The sequence below is a fragment of the Trachypithecus francoisi genome, unplaced genomic scaffold, assembly GCF_009764315.1.
Source record: "Trachypithecus francoisi isolate TF-2019V2 unplaced genomic scaffold, Tfra_2.0 Lachesis_group13, whole genome shotgun sequence".
In the NCBI taxonomy this organism is placed as follows: Eukaryota; Metazoa; Chordata; class Mammalia; order Primates; family Cercopithecidae; genus Trachypithecus; species Trachypithecus francoisi.
Genome location: NW_022681458.1, coordinates 84186257 through 84206286, shown reverse-complemented (window position 1 = coordinate 84206286; position 20030 = coordinate 84186257). Strand labels below are relative to the sequence as shown.

General features: G+C 36.9%; 1 protein-coding gene across 12 annotated transcripts in view; it reads left to right on the top strand.

The window, feature by feature from the left end:
- PKP4 (plakophilin 4) overlaps window positions 1–20030 on the top strand; it is a 233263-nt gene that overhangs the window by 161764 nt on the left and 51469 nt on the right. For 8 of the 12 annotated variants that reach the window (XM_033231421.1, XM_033231414.1, XM_033231423.1 and 5 more), the window contains 3 exons: window positions 10162–10293; window positions 10403–10593; window positions 14019–14568. In XM_033231421.1, the coding sequence (XP_033087312.1) occupies window positions 10162–10293; window positions 10403–10593; window positions 14019–14568 (873 nt within the window). The remainder of the gene's footprint in view (window positions 1–10161; window positions 10294–10402; window positions 10594–14018; window positions 14569–20030) is intronic. The other 4 variants (XM_033231419.1, XM_033231422.1, XM_033231416.1 and 1 more) reach the window with 1 other exon arrangement.

Below are 20030 nucleotides of genomic sequence, written 5' to 3'. Positions count from 1 at the left end.
GTTAGACAGTAAATATGGAAGGGAAGAAAAAAGACCTTAGTAAAATGGGAAGTTTAAAACTGATTCCATAACTTCACAGTGCTACATCATTTATTGTGTAACATGTATTGAAGTGGTATGATTTTAACATACTATTCATTTAAATCATTACTGTGTGGAATACTGGCATTAGTTAATGTTTACTACTAAATTTAAGACTGTAGGAGCTAGGCTGTGCATTTTGTTTGTGTATTTAAATTTTGTTTCTAAAATGTATGGATATAAGTTTCTTCCACTGGGATGAGCTTTAAAAAAAAGAAAAAAAACCATCAATACTGAAAATAAATGACAAAAGAGAAAGTAGACCTAAGTCAATTTATCTTTTCTTTTTCCTCCATCTGGTACAAGTAATTTACAACACAAAAATTCATCAGCACATCATGAGATAAGAAGTTTACTTAAATGGAAACACTTTATGCCTCAGTAGAAATGTATTGAATTTATAAAGGAGATACAGTAGGAAGTGAGTATTGTATTATACATGTTCATAAACAGAATATTAGATCAGCAGTCATGTATAAAGGACTATTATTGAGGATTTTGGATGCCATCATTTATTGTAGCCATAAACTTTACAAATGACAAAGCTTTATCTCATATTTCTTCCTGTTTCTCTTCTAAATACAAGGATGGTAAGAATTTCTTTTAAAATCAGCTGTAGAGTACAAGTTTCTCTACCTTATTTTTTGCAGGCCCATTTTAGCCACACAGTCATGACTGCCTTCTTTCCAACTGCAGTGCGATAGCTTCCTGATTGCCACTATAAAAGCTCTTCTTAACTTACTGTTGTAAGATGAAAATAAGATATGCTTCTTTAAAAAAAAAAAAAAAGTCTAGAAGAATCTGAGTAAAAGGTAGAAATTTCCTTCATTCCAACGTTTCCATACCATGACCACCACACCTACACAACTATACACAGACACAACGTATAGGAAAAAGTCTGGAATAATGAAACAGCCCAGACTGTTAACTGTGTTTGTATGTATGTTGAAGTATCCACACACATTGGAGTTGTTAGTTTTGGTTTAACACAAATAAAGATACACTCTACGTTGTTCTGTGACCTTTAAGTTTTTCCCCTAACATTACAAATTAATGGATGTGTTTCTATGTCAGTATATAAAGCCCTGTTTCTTTTTAATGGCTAAGTACTATCCATCGTTTGAAAATTTATATAACCAGTTTCTTATCAGTGAACATTTTGTTTTTTCCAGTTTTCTACTTTGACAGACAATGGCGAAGATTCTTTCTGCACACATATGAGTGTCTCTGATAGGATTTCTGTAACTGCAACTTCCTGGACAAGGGTGTTTACATTTTAATTTTGGCAAATATTGTCAATTTGCCCACCAGAAAGCTTAAGAATTTATGCTCCTACTGATAGCACTCTATCTACACTTACTGTGTTACCAGAGTACAGGAATGTAAATTTTCATGAATACTTAAAATTTTAGTAAGTTACTAGGCTTTAACAAAAACATTTGTTTCAAATTTCTCTATATCATAAAACTTAGGAACAGATTGAATGAAGTAAGATAATTTTTAAATATCATTATTAACTATTCATTAAATCATAACACTCCAGAAACTTGAGCATACCCCTGACCACCATGTTAATTAACTCGTTCTCATGGAGATTGGAGATCAGCATGACCTTAGAATTTAGTAAAATTCTAAGTTTCCTGTCAATTTGGCTTTCTTCTGTCTTCATAGCTGGCTCAAAATGATCAGATACATTTTTCTATCACGAAAAATGCAACAACCACTACCAAATCAAGCAAAAAGAAACGTTTAAAAACTCACCATTAGATATAATTGTGGGTGCCAACAGCTCACTCCAGAGGTTCCTACACACTGCTGCACTGTAGAGTCACCTGTAGAGCTACTAAAATCTTGACGCCCAAGCATCACCCCAACACAATTCAATTCAAAAGTCTGAGTTGGGAACCAGGCGTCAGTGGCGTTTAACGAGTCCCCAGGTGACTCCAGTGTGCACAGTTTGAGAACCACTGCTTTATTCTAAAACCTAGTCATTAAAAAGAAGATTTAAACATTTATCCTGCCTGTCCTGTTCATATTTCAGGATAACTAAATAATCCTAGCTATTATGTAAAATATTCCAAAAGAAAACCTGCTGATAAATGTAAAAAGAGTAACAAAATTGGCCGGGCGCGGTGGCTCAAGCCTGTAATCCCAGCACTTTGGGAGGCCGAGACGGGCGGATCACGAGGTCAGGAGATCGAGACCATCCTGGCTAACACGGTGAAACCCCGTCTCTACTAAAAAATACAAAAAACCAGCCGGGCGTGGTGGCGGGCGCCTGAAGTCCCAGCTACTCGGGAGGCTGAGGCAGGAGAATGGCGTAAACCCGGGAGGCGGAGCTTGCAGTGAGCTGAGATCCGGCCACTGCACTCCAGCCCGGGCGACAGAGCGAGACTCTGTCTCAAAAAAAAAAAAAAAAAAAAAAGAATAACAAAATTAGAAAAATCACTAGTCTGCAAGCCCTAATGAAATAAATCAAGCAAAGATTGTCAATGGATGCTAAAACCTCTTAAGTTCCCAATCCTAGCTGTGCATTAGAATCACCCTGGGAGTTTTTTAAAATTCCAGTATTCAGAATACAGCTTAGACTGATTGAATTGGAATATCTGAGTGTGGGACTTGGACAGCAGTAGTGTTACAATTTTCAACGCAGGTGATTGCATTTTGCAACCAAGGTTGAGAACCATTGCATTAGGAGACAGGTTGGTGATAAACTTGACAGAAGGATTAAGCTGCCACTACCTGCATTGCCTGATAGATCTTAGCAACCCTGAAAGTTGTGATATGAAAGGTGTCATATACATGGCACCATTCATAAAGTATGCTACCCACAAAGGTTTGACCTGAAAGCTTTTAGCTATAACCTTCTGCTTAAAGAAATAGTGTATTTACAGGAATAAGTAAATGACATGAGAAAACCATCAGACAAATTCAGGATGTGGAACAACTTAAAAGTGTATTGCTGCAGTTTCCTCAGTGCATCAAAAACATGAAAATGAAGGAATGGGTGCCCCTTTCTAAATTGATGGACTTAAATAACAATTGTACTGAAATGCAATCAGTAAACCTTATTTCAGCCTTGCTAGTACAAGCCAACTGAAGACACACATTTCCAAGACATCTGAAAACTTTGAATTTGAACTCACTAAATGGCATTATGGAATAATTATGGTTTTATGAAGTCCTTATTTTTTAGAGATACAAACGGAAGTATTTAGAGTTGAAATGATCCGATGTGAGAGATTTGTTTTGAAATTATATAACAAAGGAAAAAGATAATGGAAAAAAAGTGTGCATAATGCTGATAACTATTAAACCTGGAATACATTATACTTTTCTTTCTACCTTTATATATGTTTAAAACTTAAAAAAATTAAATAGAAATGCTTAAACAAAAGTTTTGAAATATGAGGTTAAAAATGGTGTGCTGGAGTGACATGGTAAAGCCAGCAACATTTTGACCATGTTCTGAAGGTCAGCCCTGACATAAATGGTATGAAGAAACCAACTATGAAATGGATGCATGAGTTTCCCAGCCAGTGGATATTATTTAATTTGTAGTTTCCACATATTTGGGATTTTGTTAAATGAATTTTTATTGAACAAATTACCTATATTATACAGAAGATCAGCCTTTCGAGTTTAGAACCATAGATGTCTCAATATGTTTGTCATGGGCCACCACCAAATAAGAATATTAGATTTTGCCTTAGCAAACTTACACATAATATGTGAACAGATCCCCAAAAGCACATTATATGGAAATCAAGTATCCAGTTTTAGCCTTTAATGTTTTATGTTTGATATAAACATGCCAAATATTTAAACTGCCTTGTGCTTTTAGTGATATGTGAAGAAACGTGCTACTAACTATCTAAAATAAAATAGAAATTGTCAAGTCTGAAAACCCTTTTTCTATTACTACCTCCTCAGAACACAGAGCCTTCGTTCCTCAATTTATAACTATTGCTTTGGGACACATCTGAAAGTCACCCTCTGTAATTTCACATTTCATTCTTATGACAAAGTTAGTCGGCATGTGGCTTTATCTTAGTGTATTTTACTAAAGAAAAAAAGATAACTAGTGGAAAAATATAGAAGATCTTATTTCAAAAAATCATTTCTTTCTTTTTGATAGTGAATACCATCCTTTATAGGTTTGTGTTTTTAAGAAGGCTTTTTTGGTTTTTAACAAAAGGAATCTTACTTTGTATCTCCCACTGACAGATATTCTCATTTCTATATTTGGTAACATTTTTTTTCCCAAAGAGAATAAAAAATGTCTTTGAAAAATATTTTAGGGTGACTTTTGAGCATTTAATTGTATTTTCCATAAGCTGACTTTTTACATTACAGCAGATCCCTTACTTATCCCTTCTTCAGCTTTCCTACATAGGAAGCGAGAGCCCCTCAGCCATTTATGAAGCCCGTTAAACTCAGTAATGGGCAATTTATGTCTTGTTCATTTCATTTTGTATTTATAATTCTTAATTCCTTGTTTTTTTTTCTTGTTTTCTTTTTATAGGTATAAAGTATAAATTTTTATAGTAGGTGTGACATCTGTATTTTAATTACTATCCAGACTAAAAATACTTGACACTCATTTTTATATGACTGTTTGTGGAAATTTCTCTTCAGTTTATTTTTTGTAAAATTTATTTTTAAATGGTTTTATATTCTTGGACAGAATTTTTATATGACCAAGGGATCTCTTTTAGTTTAGGCATTATGGAAATCACTATGATACCAGTTTATGCATTCACAAAATTTGCTTATACTATAGATTTGAATCCAGGCAGTCAAGCTTTACAGTGAATTGCAAGGCAGACTAGTTGATGCTTAAAGCAGAGTTTAAAGTGAAGTAGAAGATACTTCATTAATGGTTTCCATTTTCCAAGGCCTTTTATGCAACACTTTTTAGACAGGTAAAATTTTTAGAGCCATTGCCTTATTAATATTGAAAAGATAATATAAATATGCACAAGACACAAGAATCTAGAAATACTCAAGAACCAGACCAGAAATAGTTTCAAGAAACATGGTCTTTCTGCCTTTCCTTATGTCTTTACTTCCACTAAAATCCAACTTTTAAATGATATCCTATGTATATAGTAGCTTATATTTGAATCAACAAACTCCAAGTATGTGTAATATTCTTAAAATATCTGTCAACTTGTATTTTCTCCTGTGGAGGAAGGAATACTATTGGTGCTTCATGTTTCCATCACCCTGAAACAACGTTTCTCACTCTGAAACAAGGTTTCCCAGTGGCCTTATTCCCTCTGATGATAAGCATGCCTGCTATAGAAATAAATCTTGTATGTCACAGAAGGTATAAAGAGGAGAAATCTTTTTGGTGCCACCACCCATGTTCTCTTCCAGAATTTGGCTTTACTTTTTTGCCATAGGAGGCACTGGACGTTTTCTGCACCTCTGTGGAAAGACTCCCTTGTAAGCCTGTGATCCTACAGGAAAGGAGAGCCCCATGACCAGACAGGAAGTTGAGTCCATGTAACACAATATTTTCTACTCATTTTTTCCACAAAATGTTGCCCCTCTTGGTATGACAGCCTAACCTCAGCTCACAAGCCAGAGAGTTGGAAGAAGCCGTCAAGGAGAGTATCATCTGCCTTAACATCGGGTGCTATTGCCGTCCCAAGAGTCCTGCCAGAACTCACAGTACACATTCTTTATGTAAGGGCAAACCCCTAAATACCACAGCAACTCAGAACAGACTCAAGCAAGGAGAATCTATCATGAGGTTCCAGTGTGCTGGACTATGAAAGACTAGTCACAGAGTTGTCTATACTAAAAATCTCCTTACTGATCTCTCAGTTCCTGTTTCCATGGTGATTTTACACACACTACAGACCTTCCTCCTTTCATACAGCAAGACATAGATTAACAAAGCAGAACCATTTTAATAATTTCAGGTTCATTAGAGAGGCCTTAGACTCTTTTACTAAGCATATCTTCGTGCACACTCTGTATATTTGGGGATGTACATTATAAAAAAGATAAAATATCTCAGTTTGTATTCCATCTTTTACCATGAGCTTAATGACGTGGATGATATACCAGATTTTCTTAGCCCTACAGTGTTATTGTCCCTTACCCGCTAGTATTTTTTATAGATGTAACATAACACTTTTTCTAATTATATATTTTTAAATATTAGAGCACTCAAATGAAATGTAGTAGACAAGAAGGCCCATGATTCCAATAATTTTGCAGTCTTTGGCACAAATGGAGATTTCATTCTACCTTGAAGCTTGTTCAATTTCTGTATTCTTAGATATATATTTTCTTCAAAGATGCTAATTTGATGTTTGAAAGTTCCCCATAGTGTATTTCTGGTGTCCCAGAAAACATGTTTGTGATTTTCTTTTTTTTTTTTTTAAAGCAACACATGTTCTTCAGTACACTGATTAAAGAAGTAACATTCACATGCTGTTTGCCATTTTTACTTATAAAAATGTCTCTTGATGTCTTATTCTGATTGTGCTAAATTGTAATATGCCCACTATTTAATTATAGGTTACAGCATTCATCATGAAATGGTTAACTGCATACTATATGCCTCTGTGTTTCTCTAGTGAATTTGACTAGCATCTTTCATTCCACATAGCAGAGGTTTTTAAAATTCATTCATCTTAAAGTAAGATTGTTTAAATAATACATAATTGATAAATGTGAACCCTACCATACTACAGTGAGGTATACTTTATCCAGTAAAATTAGAAGATGTGTCTTCTGTTTACCTGAGATATGATGTCTGTGCATACATAGGTTTGTGCATGTATATAGATAATTTGTGGATTACAAGTTTTCAAAGAAACAAAATAGTAACACTATTTTGAAAACCATTTAAATTTCTTTTCATAAATCAGAATAGATTTCAAAATACTTTGATCTCTGCAGCTATTCTTCATTATCATTGGGCTCTGCTAAGGAAACAGAAAAATAACTGAATGGCTGAGCGCAGTGGCTCATGCCTGTAATCCCAGCACTTTGAGAGGCCAAGATGGGCAGATCACTTAGGGTCAGGAGTTTGAGACCAGCATGGCCAACATAGTGAAACCCCATCTTTACTAAAAATACAGAAATTAGCTGGGCGTGGTAGAACACACCCGTAATCCCAGCTACTCAAGAGGCTAAGGCACGAGAATCACTTGAACCCAGGACGCAGAGGTTGCAGTGAGCCAAGATCGTGCCACTGCATTCCAGCCTGTGTGACAGAGACTCCGTCTCAAAAAAAAAAGAAAAAGAAAAAATAACTGAAGACCCTATTTATAGTATAGAAGTTGATTGCTTTATAGTTCATATTAAATAAATCTTTTATTAACTCTTAGTTTTATATTTGCTTAAAGATAGGTCACAAAACCTAAGTCCTATCCTTTAAACCCAGTTCCTTAGATTTTCAAATTGGATCCTGGGTACCTGAGAATTTTGTATTTTAGTGTTCTAGTTAGCATCTCAGTATCCTTTTCTATATTCTGTTTTCTAGGGTGTTGCATTAAAAAATATATGAAACAGAGTCAGGTCATAATATTTAAAAGGAATATGGCTATTTTATTACTTTTGGAATAAATTTGTATTGTTTAAGATACTAATTTCGTGAAGTTTTATTAGGGCAACCGGTATGGAATCACATATATCATGATTTGTGCTTTCTCTGAGGTTATTTTAAATAGCTTCTCATAAGGAAGAGTTTAAATGAGCAAGATTGTTACATGGTTTCTGAGAATATGTTTCATTGAGTGGAAAGACACAATTGCTGAGCTACAGTTTTTAGGGTATATATTCCTCTTTTTCGGTGTTTTTTTTTTTTTTTTTTTTTTAAGCTCTGAATAGCTTTCTTTAAAAAGTAGGTGGGCAGCTTACATAAAATTCTAATGGTTTTGGTTTCCATGGTGAAAAATGTTGAGACCCTGACACTACATGCCACCTAGTGTTTTTAAACCAAAAGCTTTAAAATATTAGTGTCCCAGATTTTACCTTACATTTAACTAATGCTGAGAACAATCTGAACATCTTTTTCTTTTCCAAGACAGTACATTTTTCCATGTATGTGAAGCCTTGAGGCTACCAGTGGTACTTTTTATCTGTAGTTTGTTGCTAGTTCATATTTGCTTTCCCAGGGTTCCGTTCCTGATGGAACAAAGGTTGACTGCTGCATAGCTCTGATTTCAGGCCAGCACCTGTGCAGCTATTCCCAGCTATTCCAATTCCTTAGCATTTTACTTAATCCTTAGCAAAACTCCTTTGAGAATTACTGTATAAGAATGTTTAGAACTCTGGAAACTCATGATAGAAGCTGTACATATGAAGCAGAGCACTTTATGGTATTGTCAGCCTGACGGTGACTCAGCTCATGTTTCAACGTATACCAGGGAAACCATATACAATCTTTAATCTTTGCTGAAATTCCAAACTTAAGCAATCAGAACTGTCACAGAATTCTACCACATAGAAGCATTCTGTCAAATAATGTAGCGGGAGGCAGGTCGTTAAAAACCTATACTAAGAATGTCAGCTAATCTTTCCAGAGGCTAGGAAACAAAATCTTGAACTGAATCTGACATCAAATTAAAGGTTTAGAATGCACTGGGATTTCCCACTTCTCCCTTAAACCTTGTATTCACCTTCTAGAGCAGCTTAATCAGCAGTCCCTAAAAATTTTACTTTGCTTTATATAGCCAAACTTCATTGAACACAGTAAGGTAAAGCCACAGTGCAATACCAGGCATGAGTCAGCACTCAGTAAAAGGAAGCTGCTGTTGTTACTAGGAGTTTGCTTGTTCAACAAATATTTACTGAGCACCTACTGAGTACTCTGCACCATCCTAGACACTGAGGATATAACAAACCAGATAAAAGTCTGTCTGCCCTTGTGCAGCTTATATTCTAGTGGAGAGAGATGGTGATAAGTGCGATACAGAAAGGGAAAGCTGGCCTCCTGTGGTAAATGGATGCTACTTAGATGTTACTTCCTTTAGGAAAATTTTCCTAAGCTCCATTCCCCCAGACACACACACACGCGCACACACCCCATATCTTCTCTCATAACTGCATAGGGCCTGGCGTGTAATAGTACCCAGAGGGAGAAAGGGAAGGAGGAAAGGAGGTAGACATTTAAATCTTTAGGATTGTATGTTAAACTCAGAATGTTAGAACTTAATTAAAATCTTTGAAGTGAGAGTGAAGCAGCATTTCTGAAAAAAAGTTTGTTAATATAAGGGTTAAATGCGAAGAAGAAATGGCTTGTATTGAAGTCCATCAGAAAATGGGAAAATATATTTTGAAGATATTAGAGAAAGACAGACATATGGGAATTGAACTGGGAAGAGGCAGCATGATCTATACCACCTAAGTTTACAGCATAAAAAACAGAAGTTTGAATGGGATTTGTTTTTTTCAAGTTGAAGATGGCAAATGGTACTGTTAAATTAAAGGAGATAATGGAAGAGATGGGTTTGGCTGGAAGAAACAATGATTAGGCTAGACTTGCCTGTATTCCTTTAAAAAAGACTAAAGGAATAAAATAAGCAGATGAACAGGAAAGTTTTCATTGCTTGGCAATTCTAAAACTTTGTATAGAGTTCCTTTGACTGTAGATGACATGAAATATAACATAAAATGTGCTCTACCTTCAGAGGCTTCATCACCAAGCTCAATAATATGAACGTTGTGTAATTTTTCATTTTTAATTGTTCATAAGATGGAGGACCCTTCTTAAAATACTTGGTCTCCATTCTCAGTCTTTTAATCCCTTGGAGGAAGGTGTCTGAGAGGTCAGTTTTCCAAGGGGAACAGGATCAGTTTTCAGATTTTGACTTAATATTGAGACTTACAATCACAACAAACAATGTTTATGAAATTCAGCAAAATATATTAATGAAGTATAAGTTTATGGAGCACATTCATATAGTTAAGAGTCAAATGTGCTGTATAATCTGAAAATACAGCCTTGTATTAGTATATAGATTCTAAGATGCTATTGACAAATATTTGAACCTTTTTTAGCAAGTTTTTATGTAATATTATTATGTTTAGCTGTTTAAACTTTTCTTCTTACAGATGTGCCAAATACTGGTATAAGCAAACCTAGAGTTTCTGACGCTGTCCATCCCAACAACTATCTCATCAGGACAGAGCCAGAACAAGGAACCCTCTATTCACCAGAACAGACATCTCTTCATGAAAGTGAGGGTCTGTTGTGTTATCTTTTAAGTATTGGATTTGCTTTTAAGATTTTAGTCTTGAAAGCGAGTGTCAGAAGTGTGTATAATAAAGATATTTCTTGGTTTCATTCTTACAGGATCATTGGGTAACTCAAGAAGTTCAACACAAATGAATTCTTACTCTGACAGCGGATACCAGGAAGCAGGGAGTTTCCACAACAGCCAGAACGTGAGCAAGGCAGACAACAGACAGCAGCATTCATTCATAGGATCAACTAACAACCATGTGGTGAGGAATTCAAGAGCTGAAGGACAAACACTGGTTCAGGTAAGCTGAACACATCAAGATCTCTGCAAAGAAATACCCTGAGGCCGGGCGCAGTGGCTCACGCCTGTAATCCCAGCATTTTGGGAGGCCGAGGTGGGTGGATGACCTGAGGTCAGGAGTTCAAGACCAGTCTGACCAACATGGTGAAACCCCATCTCTACTAAAAATACAAAAATGAGCCGGGCGTGGTGGCGGGCGCCTGTAATCTCAGCTACTCGGGAGGCTGAGGCAGGAGAATCACTTGAGCCCGGGAGGCGGAGGTTGCAGTGAGCCGAGATCGCACCACTGCACTCCAGCCTGGGCGACAGAGCGAGACTCCGTCTCAAAACAAAAAAAGAAAAAAAAAAAAAGAAATACCCTCCTAGTTGAAGATCTGTTATAGGTATTTCTTATTAGAAATCAATATGTACAATTTTTGTAGAATGGATAAAATAGTAAAATCATTTTATTCTATTTGAGATACAATGTTAAATGTATTTGTTTCTATGAGTTAGCTCCCACTGATGAATTCTGATTAGTTCCTGGACACAGTAGAGTAATTCTTCTGGAAACAACAAGTTTGGCATGAGGAGAAGAGTCTAAGGGGAATGTAAGAGGGTTGGATGGAATGTTTTGGTCCCTGAGGGGTTATGAGTCCCTAAAAATACTAGGGCTAAAATACACTCTAAACAGCTCCAGAGGGCAGAGTGCTATTCCCACACCTGCATAAAATGGGATTTGCCCATTCTAACCAAAGACTATTACCATCATCACTGGAGTTATTCTCTAAAAGTACTTTTCTTTTCTTTTACTAGAATAGAGATATTACTGCTTAAAGAAAGGTATTGTATAGAAACATATCCATTCTGTTAAGTGAGGGTTCTCTAACTTGATAGCAAAAAATACATATTGCATGTGTATTTCTAAAAACTATTTAGCTCCTTTCTCATTACCACTGTATTCACATCAGTCCACCAACATGTCCCAGGATTCAGAGAGGCAATAGGAGTCCTGCATTGTGGTAACCAGTGAGGATAACTATCTGTGCCAGGACCCCAAAACCCCAGTGCTTGCTTTGGAGCTGAAAAGTAGCAAGATAATCAAATAAGTTAGGAGGACACTGTGCTTCTTCTACTGCATTACAGGAAGCTCTACAGGTACACAGCAATGGGTCACAGTTCCCAGTGCCCACAGAGATACATAATACAACTTTGTCACTTTTGCTGAGCAATTCAAGAGAAATTTCAAAGTCATTTGAAACATGTTTGTATTAAACACAAATATAGCACATGAATTTTTCAAGCTAAAATGGGAAATCTTGTGCATGTGGCAAGCGACTGCAGGCTGCACCCCCGGTCCTCAGATTATACATTTACTCATTTGCTGTTGGGGTTGCTTTGGTGGAAAAATTTGAGAAGCTCTGGACTAAATGCTAATGGGAGTTCATCTACTTAGGTGAATTTCTATGTCAGCGGGTCTGAAATCACACTTTTCAAAAGCAGTGTAGCTATATAAATTTTATTGCCCTTAGTAGTGGTCATGTAAACACTCTTTTCTTTAAGAGTAAGTTGATTTTCTCACTAGAGCTAAAGAATTGTTTGCAAGGGGGCATCTGAGACTTAATTTGCATGTAGTCTAGGCAACACATTTCCTAGTTGTCTGGACCAACTATCACTTCATTTTGGTAGTTGCAAGTCATGTGGGATTCTCTTTGCATTTTGTTAGCACTATTACCACCCAATCATGCTTTTGTTTTTTCTTAATTAATAGAGACAAGGTCTCACTCTGTCACCCAGGCTGGAGTGCAGTATGGCACAATCAAGCAATCTTTCTGACTCAGCCTCCTGGAGTAGCTAAGACTGCAGGCACATGCCACCATGCCCAGCTAATTTGTTTGTTTTTTGTAGAGGCTGGGCCTCACTATGTTGCCCTGGCTGGTGTTGAACTCCTGGCCTCAAGCAATCCTCCCTCCTCAGTCTCCCAATGTGTTGGGATTATAGGTGTCAGCCGCCACACCCAACCCCAATCATGCTTGTTAACTTTCTAGCTATCTACTGATTTTTAAACCCCATCTTCTTTGCCTTGTTGTTTGTTTACCATCCTCTTTCCTCCCCATGTCTTCTCCACTGCTTATTGCCTTCCCAAAATTGTTGAACTTGAGCACACGGTGAGGTCTCACTGCAAGTGTTTCAGCCAGCCCAGTTGCATTTGATGCCTGGAGGCAGAGCAGACATCCTTGCATGACCTCTAAGGGTATACAAGCCCTTATCTGATCCCCACTTCTTTCCTTACCTCCCGAACTAAAAGTGGTTGTGGGTTGTCGTCCTAAAAGTGATGACAGCTAGACTCTAGCAACCACTAAGGAGATAACAGAGCAGCCTGGTCCTGAGCTTCTAACCTGGAGCCCTAATGTCTGTTTTTATTTCTCAGTTGGCTCTCCTTTTTCCCATACCTGTTCCCCTTGGGCCCCTTCTCCAGCCCAGCCATTCCTTTTTATTGCACAGCATCAAAAACAGTGTCCAGCACCTGCTGTAATTGCAGGAATCAACAGATTCATAGTAGGATCAGCCATGGCAGAAATGTTCATTTTCCAGCGTAGTCTTTTCCAGCTGGCTAGGCCAAGAACCCAGCAGAGGCTTTAACCATTCCTCCTGCTGGAATAGATTTTGGGGTGCTTTTTTTTTTTTTTTTACATCTCTTTAAATCCACCAACTAAAGCTAAGAACTCATAGATCGGAAGAGGTAAAAAGAAATGGGTAAAGTGAGGAGAAGCTATGCTTGATCTAAAGGAATCAACAAATTTGCCTAGAGCACCTGTGTAGCCAAGCTGTTCCCCGAAGTAAATTCACAGTGGAGAGTGCCAGACCCACACTTGATCCAAATGTTCATTTATTCCACAATGAAAGAACATGTTCCTTTTGTTAATGGGACCAACCCATAAAGAAAAATAATGATAAATATTCCACTAACTACATTTAGACTGATATATTCAAATTATATTCAAATTTTTGTTTTACATAAATGCATTGTCTTGGCCAAACTTTGCCTCACAGGGAATGAAGTAAGTACATTGTTCCAGTGCCCCTTCCCGCTCATGAATTACTTGTAACACTTAGAATAAAACATTTTATGTGCTGTGAAAAACGCATGGGCAATAGTTAAAAATGTAAAGATAAAAAGGAGTATTAAATGTCTTCAGATCTCTTTTTATGGGTTAATTTTAGCATTTGGTTTAAACCACCAAAAAAAAAAAAAATGTAAAACAACTGAAGCACCATGAGGAAAAATTAATGTCTGGCTCAAAGCGTAAAAAGGAAAAGAAACTTAGACACCTAAAATAAATAGTGGACTCACGTTCTGTAGTGAGCTATGTGTATTTCTTTTGTAATGGCAATGAACACAAAACCCTGGATAAACCCATTCTCTTTTTTCCCCCCTTTCATCAGCCATCAGTAGCCAATCGGGCCATGAGAAGAGTTAGTTCAGTTCCATCTAGAGCACAGTCTCCTTCTTATGTTATCAGCACAGGCGTGTCTCCTTCAAGGGGGTCACTGAGAACTTCTCTGGGTAGTGGATTTGGCTCTCCGTCAGTGACCGACCCCCGACCTCTGAACCCCAGTGCATATTCCTCCACCACATTACCTGCTGTGCGGGCAGCCTCTCCGTACTCACAGAGACCCGCCTCCCCAACAGCTATACGGCGGATTGGGTCAGTCACCTCCCGGCAGACCTCCAATCCCAACGGACCAACCCCTCAATACCAAACCACCGCCAGAGTGGGGTCCCCACTGACCCTGACGGATGCACAGACTCGAGTAGCTTCCCCATCCCAAGGCCAGGTGGGGTCGTCGTCCCCCAAACGCTCAGGGATGACCGCCGTACCACAGCATCTGGGACCTTCACTGCAAAGGACTGTTCATGACATGGAGCAATTCGGACAGCAGCAGTATGACATTTATGAGAGGATGGTTCCACCCAGGCCAGACAGCCTGACAGGTGCGTACAAGGTGACAGTGCTACATAAAACCCAGTGAGGAAATCTTCTGTGTAACTAAAGCTGAAACTAAGAATGAAAAGGTGGAAAGGGCTCATTCATGTTTTTCATCTCAAAATTTAAACTATGAACTTAAGGTTAACTTGTCTTTCAGGCTCTGTAATTCTTAATACATGAAATTATATATATTTATATCAATAGAATCATTTTGCAATGGATACAACTCTTTTGTAATATTTCCCCCTCAAAATATTAGGGTTTAAGATGTACATTTTTTTGCATTTCAGAAGTATTAGTTGGAATTCTAAGCAGTTGACTTTTTTTTAATGAAATATTTTTTACCAGCCAGGCCTACCCCTAAACATACCCTAAAGTTATATTAAAAGGTGGTATCAGAATATCTGTTTAAATGTTTAAATTTTTTCTTTAGAAATACTTCAGTAGTATAGACTAGAATATGAATTTTATCGCCTACTTGACTTTGGCATTTTAATGGAAAATGCACAAAGCGCTTAAAAATTACCTTTACATGCCACTCCTATTAAAGAAGTACGACACCGGATCCCTAATACAGCTGTTCCAACTTCAGGGTTTTTCATGAAGGGTTTCCCACATGATGTAAAGATTTGGTTATTTTAAATAAAATGCAATTTAACTGTAGTGTTTTAAATTATATTTTAAAAGTAACATATGGTAAAAATTAAAACTATACTGGAAATATTGAAATGAGTGAAAGCCTTTTACCCTCACCCAGTCCCATCACGGTTGATGTGACTTTCAGAATGTTTCTTTGCATTTACAGATACACACAATCTATGCAAATCTGCACACACATTGTGTTTTCTACTGATGGAATTCTGTCATATAGATCTCCTATACTTTGTTCTTTTCACTTACTGTGTCTTAAGAGCTCTACCTCATTCTTAATAGATGCATGGGACTCATTTTTTATAGATATATCAATTTATTTGTCATTTTCCTACTAATGGACATTTAGGTTGTTTGTTATGTTTAGCTATTAGAGATGATGTAGTATAGTATACATTGTTCTTCCTGCATATTTCACATAAGTACTAGGGTAACTGGGATCCAGTAGAATTGCTGCATCAGAATATGTGTGTATTTTTACTTTGAGAGATATTAATTAGAATTGCCTTCTAAGAAGGTTACACACGGATTTATATTTCTGCCAGTAGTTTGAGTGCCTGTTTCTCTATACCTTGTCTACACTGCACTAGCACTGCATATTCCAAGTTTTTCATCTTTGCCAATCTGATAGGTAAAAAGCTGTACCTCATTTTTTTAAAGGGCTTTTATTGAGTTATGACTGAGGTTGAAGATTTCATATGTTCATCAACAGCTTTATTTCATTTTGTTAAACTACAAGTTCAAGTCTTTTGTCTATTTTTATAATTTGTGAAAGCTTTTTTTTACTAGTGATAAGTTAGCACCTCATAATATGCTTCTCAAGTATTTTTTCCATTTTGTCACTTGTCTTTTTATTTCATTTTAGTTTTAATTTACAAAACTGTTTAACATTTTTACATAGTAAAATTAGTATCTTTTTATGGCTTCTAGGAAAGTTTAAGCCTTTTGAGATTTTTCTGATTGAATAATTTTGCCTGGAGAATTTATATTGAACTTGATTTTTGAGCTCAAAGAAATTCTTAGTGGAGAAACCACCTCTTATTCACTCATCCATCCAAGAAGTATGTTTGGCTTAGATATTTTCTGCAATGCCTCTGAAAAGTATGCAGCAAAATGATGTAGGAATCATTTATGAAATTTTACCTCCCAAGGAAATCTTAGAAAATAAATAGTTCTGAGGACTTCCATATTCTCCCTGTGTGTATAGAACAGCTATGCAGAAATTCCTGCTTGTAAGAGAGTAAAGAGAAGACTGGAGGAAGGAAGCCAGCATATAAATTATTGTCTCCATGTTTAACCCTAAGAGGGCTCATTTCCTCTGGTTTAAACAGTCCGTTTCTCTGACAGTGCAGGTAAAATTAAACTTTATGTTTTGGGGAGAAATATATATAATGTCTATTTTTTAGGCCTAGACTCTCAGTGATTTTTTTCTAGAAATACTGCAGTGTTCTCAAGAAGCAAAGTGTTCTTAATTTCAAAGGATTAATAGCCTACTAATTGATAAGCCTAAAGCAATGTTTTGTACTAAATTCAGGGACTTGGGTATTTGGTGATTGTAATTTAAATGATGACACAAACTTACTTTCTACTACAGACATATATATATATGCTCTAATAGGCTCATTTCAGAATAATCATAGCATGTCAAGAAAACTTTAGAGGAGATAAAGAATCGATCTTTGAAAGATAAATTTATGTTTATTTCTAATGCCATAAATATAAAGATTTTGAATCACATGGAATCACTATAATACTAGCTAAACTAATATGTTTGTGGAATTGTAAATAGAAGGTATTGTTGGATAAATAATGCAGTGGCATATCAGTGTTTTCCATTATTTGGAAGGGGAAGTAATGTTATTAAAAATTAATCTGTGGGAATACCTATGAAATTTTGTTTATTTATATATATATATTTTTTGAGACAGAGTCTCACTCTGTCACCAGGCTGGAGTACAGTGGCTTGCTCTCGGCTCACTGCAACTTCCACCCCCCAGGTCAAGTGATTCTCCTGCCTCATCCTCCAGAGTAGCTGGGGCTAAAGGCACACGCCACTACACCCACCTAATTTTTGTATTTTTAGTAGAGACGGGGTTTCACCATGTTGGCCAGGATGGTCTCAATCTCTTGACCTCGTGATCTCCCCGCCTTGGCCTCCCAAAATGCTGTGATTACAGACGTGAGCCACCACACCCGGCCCTGAAAAAATTATTTCTAATACCAATTATAGAACATAATTATTTGAATTCCAGTTTCAATAATAGTAAGTTATAGTGAGCTCTCTATACATATTCATTTTACTTAATCTACAGAGGCTATTTACTGTAATTTTTTAAAATGCTAATCTATAAGACTGTGTACATGTGTTTTTAAACACATGAGCGGGTAAACAAAAATAGTAGTAGACATTATTGTGTTATTTAGAAGGATTCTTAATATCAAGAAAGTGCTACATCCCACTAAAGTTCTAAGTCTTTTATTTCCCATTATAGTCTTATCACATAATAGTAATTCCAATTTACTAATGATCCTATAGTGAGTGAACATCTGCCAGTTACTTTTTATGTTTCTAAATGCAAAGAGCTCATTTTGTTACCTTTCTCATGAAATCATAGTCAGTGTTTACAAAACCTTTCAGATTGCGTGGATTCCAGTGAAGAATCCAGCCAGATACTTAGAGAATGAGAATATAACATTGTAATGGAGATGCAGAATGCTTTGTCTTATTTCACATCCCAGTGCAGTGGTGGGAGCACGAGGACTCAACCAATGTCAGAAGCATCCAGTCCCCGGCTTGGCTCTGTCCAAGTGTCGGTGATCCTCAGTGTCTTGCACTGAGCCGTGAGTGTCTGTGGCTCTGTTGGGTGTTACAACAGCACCTCATAATGATAAGATTATTGAGCACTAGGTACATTAACCTTTCTGCTTTATGTCACTGTTAGCAAAAACTGTGTACTTTTGTCTAAGGTATTCATGGGCTCCATAAAGAAAGAGCTTAGACTATGCTAAAAATAAGAAGAAGAAGAAGAAGAAAAAAAAGAAGAAGAAGAAATTGGCCAGTGACTAAAAAGCTGAAATCCTCAAAAGGGAATTTTGCAATAGCAATCATAGTGTCATCTTTGAAGTTGTTTTCCATGGCCCCCTTCTTGGTGGGCTTACCTTCCTCTTTAACCTGGTGTTTGTGGAGGGCTCTGTGGAGTTCAGACTTTTCCTCATCACATGCCATTGCTCCATGAGGCATAGCTGTGTCCAGTATTGGATGTATAATGACAGAGCACTGGCGTGTGCTTTCCTCCCAGCTCGGCAAGGAAGTAGCTCTCCAATGGGGGCGAATCACATTTCCTTTGGGACTCTGTTTCCTCGGTTTTGAAATGAGGTTTGGCTGGATAATCTCCCAGTTATAAGATTGTGTAAACCTATGGTCTTCATTATAGCAAGAGGGGAACCAGTAGCTAAAACCCACATTGATTCGTTTAGTTTCTTTCCGTGTCACATTGCTGTCCAGAGTAGGTAATAATCATTCACTTTAGAAGCTTTATGCATGCATTAACTTTCTTGCCTCTCCTCACTAAGCAACATATAATTAGCACGCATATTCAGGCCTATTTGCTTTTAGTTGTGATTTGATTAACTGAACTAACAGGATGGGAACCATCTTTTTTTTTTTTTTCTTTGAGACAGAGTCTCATGTCTCGCTCTGTCACCCAAGCTGTAGTGCAGTGGCACGATCTTGGCTCACTGCAACCTCCCCTTCCCAGGTTCAAGCAATTTTCTGCCTTAGCCTCCCAGGTTCAAGCAATTCTCTGCCCAGCCTCAGCTGGGATTACAGGCGCCTGCCACCATGCCTGGCTAATTTTTGTATTTTTAGTAGAATTGGGGTTTCGCCACCTCGGCCAGGCTTGTTACTCCTGACCTCGAGATCTGCCCGCCTCTGCCTCCCAAAGTGCTGGAATTACAGGCATGAGCCACCGTGCCCGGCCAGTCTTACCTTTTTATAATTACTTATTTTGTTAATGATTTGCCATTTTTTAAAAAGCAAATATATACTGACTGGCTTCAGATATGTTTGTGCTTTCTCTTATGTTTGGGATATACCCTTAATTGATATTTTTACAAGTGACAGACTCTACTTACTAATAATGCAAGTCACTTCTGAGCATCATAATATAGAAAATATTCATTCAGTCTTTTTAAGAAAATGAAATGTTTGGGTTTGAAGTATACCTTTTTATCATGAGTCCCATGTGTAAACATTAGTTATTAGCAGTTTGAATCAAAATATTTAAAATGATTTAATGTTCATGTACTACTAACTTTATGTTTTTTCTTTATACTAGAAAGAAAGTAAACAAGAATCTGGTATGTGAGTTCTTATAAAAACAACAGTTTTGGGGTTTGATTTTTTTTTTAAAGAAAGAAAAAACATAATGATAAATAGTATTTTATAATAATATTAGTTCACTGATAATATTACAAAACTTATGGCACAAAATTTCCAGTGTTTTTCTGTAAAAATTATATGTGAGTTAATAGACATTTCAAAACAGCTTTTAAACATCAACCTTTACCAAGTACATAATGTAGGCATTCTGTTAGATGTTGGGATTCAAAGAGGTGTGAGATGGTGGGCCTTGCACCCAGAGAGAAGCTGATTGTCCACTAAATGAGACTGGCAGGTCCGCAGGGTAGGAAGAGAGCAGCATGAACCACTGCTCGTATAAAGCTCTTAAAGTGAAAATAATATAATAATAGGTCATTCTCTGTTTGATCACCACCATAAAATAGCTTATTGAAGGATGAATCTCAGTGTATCAAA